This window comes from Pomacea canaliculata, linkage group LG7 (assembly GCF_003073045.1).
Source record: "Pomacea canaliculata isolate SZHN2017 linkage group LG7, ASM307304v1, whole genome shotgun sequence".
NCBI classification, from domain to species: Eukaryota; Metazoa; Mollusca; class Gastropoda; order Architaenioglossa; family Ampullariidae; genus Pomacea; species Pomacea canaliculata.
Genome location: NC_037596.1, coordinates 20,279,645 through 20,293,384, shown reverse-complemented (window position 1 = coordinate 20,293,384; position 13,740 = coordinate 20,279,645). Strand labels below are relative to the sequence as shown.

Genomic DNA, 13,740 nt, shown 5'->3' with positions numbered 1-13,740 from the left:
GTTCAACCAACCAACAAGGTTATCTCTCCCTGATGTGGAACTGTGAAACAGCGGCTATTTCTCTCAGATGTGTCAGTCGTATTTTACACGTCCGTGGTCGAACTGAGTAACAACGGTTCTCGGGTGTGGAAAGGGATCTGAGAAACAATGGTTATTCCACTCTTTGTGTGGGGTTCAAAGTTTACCGTCAACAGATGTGTGGGACTGAAGAAGGCCATCTTTGATCCTGTGGAAGTTGGACATCTCCCTGACACTGCAATGAGTTCATAGATGCCCGACAGAGTGGAAGAATTCCTGGTTTCAATTTGTTTACTCAAACGCTGCAGACTTTAGCCGGAAACATTAATCCTGAGATCTTTCTCAGAAAACATCTGCAGCCGCCACGACATCGTCAGGCAGGCACTTGAGGCCTTCCGGTGACCTCAGCGAGTCCCTCTACCACCGAGCTGTGCAGGAACTGGCCTGGAGAGAAACACTGGCTGGCCTCCAGTTTGTTCACAGATCAGTGGAAGATAGTGACCTCAGCCAGGGTCAACAGCTTAAATAGCCTGTCAGGCTGGAATCCTGCTGAGAGGCGCCTCAGACTCCGCCATCTTCACTGCTGGCCGAGAAGGAAGCTGCGCTTGTTGAGCGACTTTTGTTCATCTCCACACAGCTGTCTTCCTTCACTCGCATCAGAATTAGTTATGGTGAGTATTTCTAGCATAATTATGTTTGATTTACGTAGTGCTGAATAATCAATTTTAATTTTTGTTTATTTTGCTTTATTTACATTTAGTCACGGCTCGGGGGGCGGGGGGTATCGACAATATTTTGTTTTCTGCTTTGCTAACGAGTCCCCCTACCCCCCTCTCTCTCTCCGTCTTTTGTTCACTGTGTGTTGGCGCAATGGCAAACGCTGTTCATTCAGACAGAAGCGGTTCAGATCTCACATCTACTACCTTTTAATCTCTAAAAGTAGAAGTGTTTGTCGTGTTTGGTGTGGGAAGCATTTGGAGCTGATTGAGCGGTGAGCACCGTGTGGGTGAGTGACTTGTTGTCTTGAGTGAGCAGATAACCGCCGTTCGTCCCACACCTGAACAAGTATTTCAATGCAGAGCGAGAAAGAGAGAGAGTGGTACACAGTGTTGGGGAGTTGAGTGAGTGTGAGCGCTGCTCACTTTGTGTAGTTGAGTGAGTGTGAGCGCTGCTCACTTTGCAGGGATGGATGGGTGAGAAGGTCTCACACTGAGTACCATCTTGAGAGACCACGTGACAAGCTCGCAGCTTGACTGTTGGTTGTCTGAACCTGGTGATCTGATAAGAGACACGTTTGAAGTGTGAGGCTCGAATGTTGTGACAGATTTGATGAAGATGTTTCAAGTGCCCAACATGAACGGAAAACAGGCCTGACATTTCACCAAAGGCGTCGACTTGAGATGCTGTGATATGGTCGCCACATGTAGTGTTTGTTATCTTCGTTGTAACACTCACTCCAAATAAAACAAGAAATGAAAGGGTAGTGTAGAAAAAGCGGATCTCATTAAAAAAAAATGTCGGAGAAAGGGTCAGTCTTTCAAATGTATTATCCGTACCTGTTTTTCCCAAAACCAACAGTAATGTAGGGAACCATCCTGGTGGGTCACCAGCCACCCCTTGTGGTGATAGGACAGTAGTACCGCGGTGCACGCGGGTCTGGATTGAAGTGGCAGGGTAGTCTCACATTGTCCTATAAGCATCCACGAGGGAAGCTGACGCACACAGCCACCCAATGTTCTGTTGAGATGTTGGTCATTGTATGTACTGATCTCTGTGTTCATCTCTTGTTTTCTATGAGAGTTAGGGTTAGAAAAGCATCTTCAGCACCAGCGGGACTTCTGTCACAACTTTATTGACTTTAAAAAAGACATTTGACAGAGTCTGGCACGAGGAGCTATGGCAGGTGATGCGAAAATTTAACATCGAAGAAGACCTCGTTCAAGTCGCCGAAGCGCTGTGCAATTCCTCGAGTACAGTTCTGCTGAACAACCAAATATAAGTTTACTGTAGAACCACAGCAGGCGTAAGTCACGGATGTTCCTATCGCCGGTGCTATTTAATATATTCTTGGAGAACATCATGCGCGAAACTGGCCATGACCATCATACTCCATCTCAACTGGTGGAAGAGCGATCTGCAACCTGCGCTTTGCAGACGACAGAGACCTGTTAGCAGGCAGTGACACAGACCTGCAAGACCTCACCCACAGACTGACAGACAGTTCACATGTACATGGAATGGAGACCAGCACTGAAAAAAGCAAAGTGATGGTCAATGGCAGTGACAAAGCACAGATCTCTGTGAACGGGGGACAGGCTCCAAGAGCTTCAAATTCTTGGGAGCCACCCTCTCCAAGGACGGCAGCTCCACGCGAGATATTCACATCAGGATGGCAACAACAACAGTGACAATGGCTAGACTGGATAGGATCTGGCATAGCCATCAGATAAGGGTTACTACACGTACAAGCTGTACAAAGCCTGGTAGTGTCCGTCTTACTGACTTACTAGACAGGTCGTCCTGTACAGGACTGCTGACTGTCGCCCACAGTAGACAAGATGGCGGCCTGTCAGCTGCCGCGTCTACACGTGATCCCCCCAACCACCGGTGGAGGTCAGACAGACTGATCTCTATGTTGACCACTTGTAGTGATCTCTTCATTGATTTCTGTGTTAGCCTCAGACGTTGTTATCGTTGCAGTCTTTGGTGAAGTACAGAAGGTTGCTGTTGGCGCTGCTTTTGGCAGCAGTAGCTGTTGTTGCTGTCCGAACACAGACCATGAGCAGGTATGTAACATCAGCAGCAATAAGACACAACTGTCATTATTACACACACAGGTTTTATACTGAAAGTTTTATTTATGTAGGTAGGTTGTATGTATAGATGGTTGTTTGAACATTTAGAGTAAACAACGACTACAGAATCTCACGTGCTATTTGAAAATGCTGGTTCTCTTTAAGACCATAATATGACACGAACACTGAAGGATGTTACAACATGAGCATTACAGTAATACAGCGCTCAAGCAACATGTTACAACACGTTTAACAACATCTGGATGTTGACTTCCCATCATGCCCCTGGTCAGTCGTCACGACCATGCGTAGGACACGTATCTGTTTGTTGCATGGCGACTGTACTTCAACCACACCCTAACCCTTCTCGAGGAAAACAATGAAGTCAGGGGAGACTATTTGAGGATAACCTTTGGAGTTCTAAGTGACTGCTTAATTCTGTGTTTGTCTTCTGTCTGGCTAGTTGTGAGCCGCCAGCTGGACGTTGACTCTGTGCCGTCTTGCTTGCTGTATGTCTTTTGTTGTTGTTGTTGTTGTTGTTGTTGTTGTTGTTGTTGTTGTTGTTGTTGTTGTTGTTAAACTATTTTAATCAGCTTTTTCCCTTTAGCACTTATTCACTTGATATCCGGTCAGTTTGAGCAACAGAAGAGCTCAGGGAGCACAATTGTTAGACGACGGGTATCGCGTGGCGCTGGTGACGTAGTGTGGATTGTGTGACGTATCAGCTTCTTGTCCGGCTGACACTCGCACAAACTCCTGAATGCAGGCCTGACAAGAGGGGGGGACAGGGGGGTCTGGTGTACCCGGGCCCGCGGCTGTCAAGGGGGCCCGGCCTTGGTCAGTGGATTTTTTTTTCTTCTTCTCCTTTTTTTTTCTTTTAAAGAAGGTCTAAGGACAGAACACCCAAGCATTACACATGCAGAAGTTGAGTTTGAGTGTAGATATTGAGATTTGAATTGTAAACATACATTATATACTGGGAAAATAATTTACGATTACAAGTACAAGGGGCCCGGAGAGGTCTGCCCCGGGGCCCGGGCTGGCTCTCGGCGGCCCTGCCTGAATGTCACACACGAGTTGTCTCTCGATGGTGGAGCTTTCTACTCTCTTACTTTCTCATCTTTGCTGCAGGCTCGCTGTTCGGCTTCTGATTCACATGTCCTCTCTACGTCCTTTTCTCTACATTTATCCGCCATTTCTGGTCTGCAGCCTAGTCATCTGCACTTCAGGACGTTTGTTGTATAAAATTTAACCATGTATTTCTTATGTAAATGTAGTTTATAATATTTAATACATAAATACAGTGACTAGTTCATCCAGTCATGCTTGTGATGTACATTTTCCCATGATGTGACTGATCACAGCTCATCTCAGTCTACTCAAGCCTGCCTCAACCCACGAAGCAGTTCGCCGACTACAGGACAACCTCGAAATAATGACACGTCCCAACCTGGGAGCACATCCGGTATGTCAGAGGTCACTTCATCTAGTGACCTTTTGCCACACTACTTGCATAATGTTCATCCGCACTGACAAACACGTCAAGCACACACGCCATTGAGGTAGTGGACCACCTAACGGTCATTGATTATGTTGTTGATCATAGAAACAGCGAGAAGTAAGTTGTGAAGAGAGAGAATAGAGAAACAAGCAGTTAGAGCGAGAAATCAGTAGTGAAGAGAAACAGACAGAAATAAGAAGTGTCAAGAGGAAGAAGCTGGGAACAGCTAGAAATAACTCGTGCACCATGAAAGAAAAAACCAGCAACTATAAACATGACAAGAACACAACACTTAGAAATAATTATAATAGTGTAGAGAGACAGAGCCAGCAGCATGCTACATTGACACACGTGTCGTGTAGAGAGACAGAGAGAGTATGGCGATAGCTAGACATGCCTAGCACACAGGCTGTTAGAAATTACTATACATGTAGTACTATAGCACGCAACAACTACACATACCCACAATCCACAGACCGCTAGAGGGCGCTATAAACAAACCGTTATACAGATATACCCTCTACACGGAGGGTGCTAGAATCAACTTGTGTAGCAACATCCGGGTCTTCCACGTTCCTGTAACACATGATTCTTCATTTCCAGAATGTCCAGGAATGGACGACACATTGTTTGGCTATGACAGCTTGAAGGGGAACCCCCTGGGGTCGGGCTTTGACCCCGGCTTCACCCTCCCCATATTCTCTGCCGACTGCAGCTCTTGTCACGTGCCGTCAGCCTGTCGCGTGCCACGGGGCGTGGTTGTGTCACCGGATGTGTCATGTGTCACGTCGTTCCAGTCAGAGGTGGTGGAGACGCCGTACCACCTGACCAAGCTGCTGACTCTCACGGCACGACTCACTGGCGGAGGCTGGGGTCCTCCCTTCTCGGCTAACGACGACTTCCGGCAACTGTCGGCAGACCTGGGTCACAACGTCTTGGTCGTGTCCACGGCGGCTTGTAGAACGCACCGTGCCAAACTGCAGTCTATGGGGTCACCGCCCTTTGACCCTCACTTCATCAAGTGGATCAGGAGGTTGAACGCCAGCAACAGCGACGACGTCTTCAACGACTTCCTCTCCACCTACGGCACTCACTTCGTGTCAGGGGTCACTTTTGGGGCTTCGACGTCGTTTGTGTACAAACTGGACGCCGCCTCCTACAAGCGGCTGATCCCAAGCGAAAGTGACCTAGCCACCGCGTGCAGCATCATGTCTTCTCTCAACACCGGCCACAAACCTCAGGGCGTCAAGTCAGATGAGTCTCCCTGCCGACACGCAGTCAGTGTACCTGTCATAAAGGGAGTTCCTTTAAGCGGAAGCAGAGAAAGCTGGCTGGCGGAGATTGGGAAGAATCCAGTGCCCTTGACCTATGACCTAACCTCTGTGGAGGCCCTCTTCTCAGACGTCTTCATGGGTCACGCGCAGACTCTGGGGGACGACGCTATTGATTACGTGAGACTGAGAGATGGCATCGCACGTGCTAAAGCCAGATACAGCAAGATTTTGATAGAGAGGAGGGTAGAGAGCAAGAGTGACTTCCCTTCGCCTGGACTGACCTTAAACCTTACCCAACTTTCCCCTTTGTCAAAGTCAAAGTTCAATGGTCCTGCTGCCACGTGCGCCGCCCAGTGCCACCTCGTGACCGGATGCGTGGCCGTCAGCACTTGCCAGTCGTGCACCGAGAGTGACGTCAATTATCTCGCCTGTTACATGTTCCACGCTGACGTGTCCACCACGGCTGTGCAGGACGACAACTGGCTGACGACGATCGTGACGAGCAAACTGCGAGCCCCGTTCATCGTCTTCAATACAATGTCTACCGACTCGTCGCTTTCTGCTATCCTTCGCTCCTCTGTTACCACCGCTCGGGCCTGCTACACCCTGTGCCTGGCCAACGACTTTTGTGCAGCCTTCACCTTTTCTCAGGGTGGCCCCTCAGGTGAGCGCTGCACCCTCCACTCAGACATGCTGCAGTCCCTGAAGAGATACCCGGGGACTAATATGCACATCCTGCCCTCCACAGCAAGAAGTCTCTTAAGAAAAGGCGCAAGGGAAGGATATCACCTGTCCTCCATGCCATCCGACTGGGCCATTTTGAGCTGTGACAGCAACGATGATTGTCAGGAGTTCAACACCGAGTGCTTTATGGGAAGGTGTGTCTGTAAGCCAGAGTTCTTCTTCTCACCTGCCGACCGCACCTGTCACAGTGGTGAGTACCCAGTTCTCTAAACATCAGATTGTCCTTGGGCACACGTAGAGGTTCCTGGTGTCCTGTGAGTTCTTTGTTAGTACCTGCTAAGAGGTTTATGTCGTCTGCTAAGTGTAGGTGGCAAATCGGCCCTCCACCGATGGAAATGGAAGTGTGATGGTGATGAAGGGTTCACGCATGATGTTCTTTGAACAACGCAGGTGATGTACGCCTACCTTAGTGTGAACGTGAACTCCTATTTGGTTATCAGCTCCTTGAACTAATAATCTTATTAGACTACTATATTGAGCTTATTATATTATTGAGATATTATGCCTATTATCTAATTATTGTTCTGTATTCTTCCATCTTGAATTTTCTCACCACATACCATAGCCTCTCGTGCCAGACTCTGGCGGATTCCTTTTAAAGTCTATGAAGTTGTAAGATGATTGGTCAGTGACATGGAGCAACACTAACAAGATTTTCAAAATGCGAATAACTTGTTATTCCTGTAACTGGTCGGTTCTTACAGTATTCTACCAGTTGTTGAAGTATCATTTTTTAGCCTACTTGCCATTATAACTTCTTCGTTAATCAGATGGAAACACAAGTTTGTTATTACATCTTGTCAGGTATTCCTCTAGAAACAAAACATTTCATTGTAGTGTTGTGCACACGAGGTCGACAAGTTTTATTATCATTGACGACTTTGCAGCTTGCAGCATGTCCGACCTTCTAGACACCTTCATGGAGTACCCGGACAGCGGCATCCAGGGACGAAACCTGACCTCAGCCAACGGAATTTCTCTGCAGGAGTGCGTTGACCTTTGCATCAAGACCAATGGCTGTCTTTCCTTTGATTTCAGAGGTTTGTTGGCAGTTATTGTCGTCATTGTCGTCAGTTATTGTCGTTATTGTCGGCAGTTATTGTCGTCATTGTCGGCAGTTATTGTCGTCATTGTCGGCAGTTATTGTCGTCATTGTCGGCAGTTATTGTCGTCATTGTCGGCAGTTATTGTCGTCATTGTCGGCAGTTATTGTCGGCAGTATGGTGCCGCCTTCACTCTCTCACTCTCTCTAGCCGTTTGAGACATCTTGAACTAATGCACGTGTCTTCATTGTTGTCTGTGCCTTCCTCTTTACTGACAGCGTGTTTGTCTAATGACTTCTGATTCTCGTTTATTAATGTTCATTATTATTTATCTCTGTACGAGAAGGTGGGATCCTGACAAAGATGTCATCCCTGCGTAAGTTACCTGGATTGTACCCCACGCATAAACACGCAATATATATATAGATATAGATAGAGAGAGAGACTACAAATCTCACATCTGATCGTTGACCAGACAAAGGAGGGCGCTGTCAGACACATGACGTCACTGCAGGTCAGGTGCCACAACTCTGGTATTCTCAGACCAGCAGGGGTTGGACTCACTACCACAGAGCGTGCCAGGAGTCTGTGATGCTCTACCCAGGACAAGCGATGTCGGGTAGGTGTCTGTGCGCATATCAAGTTGTAACCGATGGGCTGCTGCAGGTAGAGTCCAATGTACCCGTAAGACAAGATTGAAGATGTCGTGTCATGTCAGGTTGTACATCAGTGCTGACTCTCACAATGTCTCTGTTGGCAGAAAAGGCTTTATTAGCCCTGTTACTAAGCAGAATGCAAAATGACGAATGTTTGTAACTTTCAGTAACCTAAACACCGCTTCCGCGGAACATATTTATGCCATGGAGGTTAGACTCCTACCTTCACCCCGACCACCACATTGCGGTCAAGACATGGGTGTACTACCTGTACTTCCTGTGACATTTCCCACATAAATGAGCACAAGGCTCCTTTTTATTGGCAGACGAAAGTGAAAACGATTTCTAGAAAAAAATGATTTGATGTAGCCCTGATATCACCCTGATGTCAGTGAAGCTAGTCTTCACGCTCACCCGACATGCACGGAAGTTCTGTTAAAGAGAATTGGTAAAGTTGGGTTCTGCCAGTGTCTTCCGCCCTCCCCCCAACTCGCGAAGCTCCCCCCATCCTTTGTACAATCTACATCTCGACAAGCTGGTAAACATTAGGAAGGGGAAAGCAAAATGCCGAGGGGGTTAAGAAAAATGGAATAGGGGTAGATGGAAATAAGTAGCAGGAAGAAAGGCTAACCAAGACGCCAGACAAGGGCTGATCTTGTAGTAACAAACATTAATTGTTTACTAAATTAAAAACTGTCTCCTCCATTACTGGAGCAGAAGTTATCTTGATTATTACACGACAAGTGTAGATGACAAAACTTCGCTGTTTAAAGATGGCGAAAGTTCATAAGTTGATAAGACGACAAATATTGCTCGATGGGTAGCTAATTAGCAGTTATAAAGTAATGATTGTCTTCATTGCAGCTGAAGTAGTGAAATGCTAAGGACCGTTGGTTGCAGACTGATTTATGTTTGTACAAACTTATTTCTTTTACAAACCGATTTACAAGCTGATGTATCCGTTACCAACTGACGTGTAACGTATTTATTAGTTTCTATTACAAGGCTGCTTTATGAGTTACAAGCTGATGTCTGTTACAAACAGGTTTGTAAGTGATAGCGGATGTGTGGGGCGTGTTTTCAGTAATCATCATACCGTTTCACAGTTTGCTATTTTATTCCCAGATTCCTGCCTTGATATCCAGAAGGGCGGCTCTACTTCCGGACACTATTCTATTTTCACGAGTAGCGGCAGCACGTTAGACGTCTGGTGTGACATGGACTCTGGTGGAGGCGGTTGGCTGGTACCCGAGTCTCTCTCTCTCTCTGTGGATTTGTCTGCCTATCTGTATTCTTTACAAAAAAGTTTGGGAAGGACTTTCACAAATCGACTTACTAATAAGTTATTACTGATCTAAGGGTCCTCTAAAAAATATCATTTCATAAATGAAATCCAGAAACCAGGAAAACGAGGCAAGACCTTAAATCTGTTGTTATCTGTCAAAAAACATTTACTGCAACGACAGAGGAACTGACGGTTATTCGGTCATCGGAGCTAAACTTATGATATACGAATAGCTTATAGTGCATATACTCCTGTTTGAAATGGAGCCACAAACTATCTCTGACCTCCTGATAGTAAAAAACCCACTTCATTCTTCCTCCTAATAGTAAAATGGGTCTTGTTATTTATAGATAGTCTTGTTATTTGTAGATAGGTCTTGTTATTTACAGATAGTCTTGTTATTTATAGATGAGTCTTGTTATTTATAGATGAGTCTTGTTATTTATAGATGAGTCTTGTTATTTATAGATGAGTCTTGTTATTTGTAGATAGGTCTTGTTATTTACAGATGGTCTTATTTATAGATGGCCCCTTGGATGCTGGATTAGGTAAACAAAGTAAAGAGAATCCCTCTAACCTTTAGATGGATAGTGTTTGAGGTGTCTTACGATGTTCTCGCGTTTTCATGTTAAAGTACGAAACATTGCCCCCTCCCCTCGGTAACTGGGCACATGGGTGACAGTTATGACGTACTCTTACCTCCCAATGACGTAACTCACACAGCACCCACGTTAATATAAACCTGTAGAGAAACGTTATGACGTAACTCACACAGCACCCACGTGAATATAAACCTGTAGAGAAACGTTATGACGTAACTCACACAGCACCCACGTTAATATAAACCTGTAGAGAAACGTTATGACGTAACTCACACAACACCCACGTTCACATAATCCTGCAGGAGACGGTTATGGGTGTAGAAGGTTGCTCACACTAACGTCACAGCTGTTTTGTCTCAAAGTACAGGTCAAAGCTGTTTGCAACATTTGACTTTTGACCTTCTACCTCACGGACAGGTGTTCCAGAGACGTCGTGACGGCTCAGTGAACTTCTACAGGGACTGGAGGGAATATGAAAGCGGCTTTGGTGACGTCACTGGGGAGTTCTGGTTGGGTACGTTATCCACCTCGCTACTTCTCTATCTCTGTCTCTCTCTTTCTCGGTGTGTGTGTGTGGCGCGCGTGATGTCTTACTTGAGGTGTGGTATCAGGTCTGTCCAGGGTTCACCAGCTGACCGCATCCAGGCCTCGCCGTTTGCGTGTGGACCTCGGCGATGTGAACGGACATCGTCACTACGCTGAGTACTCGTCATTCAGGGTGGACGGTCCTGAGACAAACTACACACTGACCGTGTCCGGCTACTCGGGTAACGCGGGTACGTGAGTTCATCTGAATCTCAATTTCCATGCGCATGTACCTAACAGCAGAAATAAATTTGACACAACGAGCAAACAAACAATGACCTATGTGACCTTTTTTTTTTCTTCTGCCTGAAGCAGAAAGTTAGGTAATATCTAAGTGCCCACATCCTCTCCATTGCATAAGAACTTCAGATTGTGTTTGAAATTATCTCACTTGGAGAAGAAGGTATAAGTTTGTGTACACACTGAGTGCACCACCTCACAAAGACGAGAAAGCCCTCGTATAAACAGCAGCTACAGCATCCGACAGCATCTGACAGCAGCTACAGACACCAAGTGCTGGTAACGGCCTGTCTTCTCAGATGAAATGCTTGAGTTAATGTTCTTATATTTTCTTCCTTTTTTTTTAATCTTATTATGGTTTTGATTAGGCTTTGTTTATTTTTATTTTTTGAGAGAAGGGAAGGAATCGAGATGCCAGGAAATGCAATCAGGTCCAAAGCCCTGTTTGCGTCTGAGTTTGAACTATTTAACTACAGCATCAGGTCGCAAAGCTGATGTTTTACTTACAGGAGACAACATTTTAATGATTGATTCCACATGGTGCGTGTTTGTGTGCAGGCGACAGCTTGTCTGTTTATAACAACACGAGCTTCTCAACCTCTGACCGGAGGAATGACAAGTCTATACACACCTGTAGTTATGATGGTGCCTGGTGGTCCAGCGGGTGTCTCCTCACCAACCTCAACGGCCGCTACCAGTCCGATGGAGGCGCGAGTCGTGACGGCATCAACTGGCGCAGCGTCCATGGCAACAACAGCAACAGCTTCACCTTCGTCGAAATGAAACTCCAATAGCTTCACCTGCTTGTCGCCCTCAACTCCCAGCAGTTTACTCACAACCAGTAGACAACAAACAGGATCGGAGTCGCGTGCATCGCTGGTCTTGTGCAGTTTTCCTGTCAGTTTTCCTGTCAGGGTTAGAGCTACGGTCAGGGTCAGAGCTACGGTAGTAGTCAGGGTTAGAGCTACGGCAGTGGTCAGGGTTAGAGCTACGGTAGTAGTCAGGGTTAGAGCTACGGTAGTAGTCAGGGTTAGAGCTACGGCAGTAGTCAGGGTTAGAGCTACGGTAGTAGTCAGGGTCAGAGCTACGGCAGTAGTCAGGGTTAGAGCTACGGTAGTAGTCAGGGTCAGAGCTACGGCAGTAGTCAGGGTCAGAGCTACGGCAGTAGTCAGGGTTAGAGCTACGGCAGTAGTCAGGATCAGAGCTACGGCTGCCGGTAGCTAGTCTTGTCTCACGTGCCAAGGACTGCGCGATTCTAAGCTTGTGAAGCTTGCAGTGGTCAAGATAAATGTCTACTGCGAATGAAACAAACTTCGGGATGTTTCATTATTAGTTGTATGCACAGATAGATGTTGGACAAGTTTTGATTTCACAATATTTAAGATAACTACTGCGTTCTCATATTTTACAAGTTTGATCGAGTGAATCATTAGTTATTAATAAACTAATTAAGTTTAGTAATTATGGTTAAATCATTGTAATCTTTAGTAGGTAACAATTGATGAACGAACTTTCTGTAAATGAAAATATGTATGGCTGTTTTCTGTTCATGCTTCATGTGATGATTTTTGTCCTCTTATGTGCAGAGTACCAAAGTACATGAAACGGTGTTAAAATTGTCATTTTAATATATTCCCTTCTTATGAATATGAAAGTTTATTTGTTTTGTCAACTCTGATGAATTCCTTTCACTGCCCATAGACATTTACAAAAATAAAAATCTTGAAATTTACATGTAATGTAATCATTCGGATTTTTTGGAGGAGACTGTGATGAAAGACTTGTTAGTCGAGAGGAGTCTCACAGTTTATTGTATTTTGTAATGTAATAAATAAAATCTTTAGTCCGTTCTTTACTTCTCTGCAAGTAATTTTCTGACGAACTTGCTTCCCCTGGACATTTTTAAACAAAGATGGGAAAACACCTGAAGACAAACTGACATTTACAATGTTTGTGATGGAAGGAAGTAAAATATCTAAAATATCTAAGCCCTCAAGAAGAAGACTTGTGGGTATTGGGTCTCACTGGCAAGGCTTTCAGAATAATCGCCTTTATATCGGCATCAGAGACTGGTCGAAATTTGGTCCGTGAGCAGGTGTTACAGGTGTGACCTCCATAAATGTACACAGTACACTACACTGCAAGATCACTTTATTTTTTTCCGAATAACATTTATTTTATATGTTCTTGAGTTGTCAAAGCTAAAAAAAGTTGTCAAAGCTAAAAATACCGACAATACAAAGGTACCTTTATTTTCAGTGACAGATCAACAGCAACAGACCTACATACAACTCTTAATTACAATTACAACTCTCACAAACCAAGAATACTCAAGTCATGTGTGTGTATGTTGTATAAACCATGACAAACTCCGTGCTGCGGGGTGGAGCACGTGGATGGACGCGGCGGCTGACAAGGACCGCGACTCACACCTGTGTCAGGTCCCACCCGACAACATGGCAACCTCACAATAATACAACGGGTCTCTCACGATGTGTGTATACAGCCTATTCATATACCATAATAAAATTGTAACCGAGTGGTAAGGGGGGTTGTATGGTGACAACAACAGTTCACACTCGAACCAAAAAGCCAGGAACAGTCAGCAGGTGTGCGACCCTTTATTCTCGTACAATGGTCACGGCTGCGTCGCTCGCCCGAGGCGCTAGAGGTCGGAGGTGTCTCTTCTTTGTCGTGTAGCTGTCCGCGCTGTCTCCGCCGACTCTGATCTGATCTCTTCGTCTCAGCTCTGCCCTTATATACCTCTGGGGAGGGGTAAACTTTCGCGATGCTCTGATACGGTCGGAACCATACGCCGTTTTACCCTAGCCAATCACCGCTATTTGGCATCTCCCATAGCCAATCACCGCTATTTGCCATCTCTCACCATGCCCTAGCACAGGGGTGTCAAACTCAATTGACCAGCGGGCCAAATCTCACATCACACACAAGGTGGCGGGCCGAAGGTTATTATTTAAGTCCGATAACTTTTTATTG

At 45.7% G+C, this 13,740-nt stretch overlaps 1 protein-coding gene across 1 annotated transcript; it reads left to right on the top strand.

The window, feature by feature from the left end:
- The first annotated feature begins 416 nt into the window (after positions 1–416).
- Positions 417–12,475, top strand: LOC112567718. Its single transcript, XM_025244494.1, has 10 exons — positions 417–689; positions 2,719–2,804; positions 4,178–4,278; positions 4,918–6,522; positions 7,220–7,372; positions 7,851–7,994; positions 9,157–9,275; positions 10,336–10,432; positions 10,530–10,694; positions 11,302–12,475. Exons 1-10 carry the CDS (start codon positions 687–689, stop codon positions 11,535–11,537), a joined length of 2,709 nt encoding a protein of 902 aa, XP_025100279.1. The 5' UTR covers positions 417–686; the 3' UTR covers positions 11,538–12,475.
- The last annotated feature ends 1,265 nt before the right edge of the window (positions 12,476–13,740 follow it).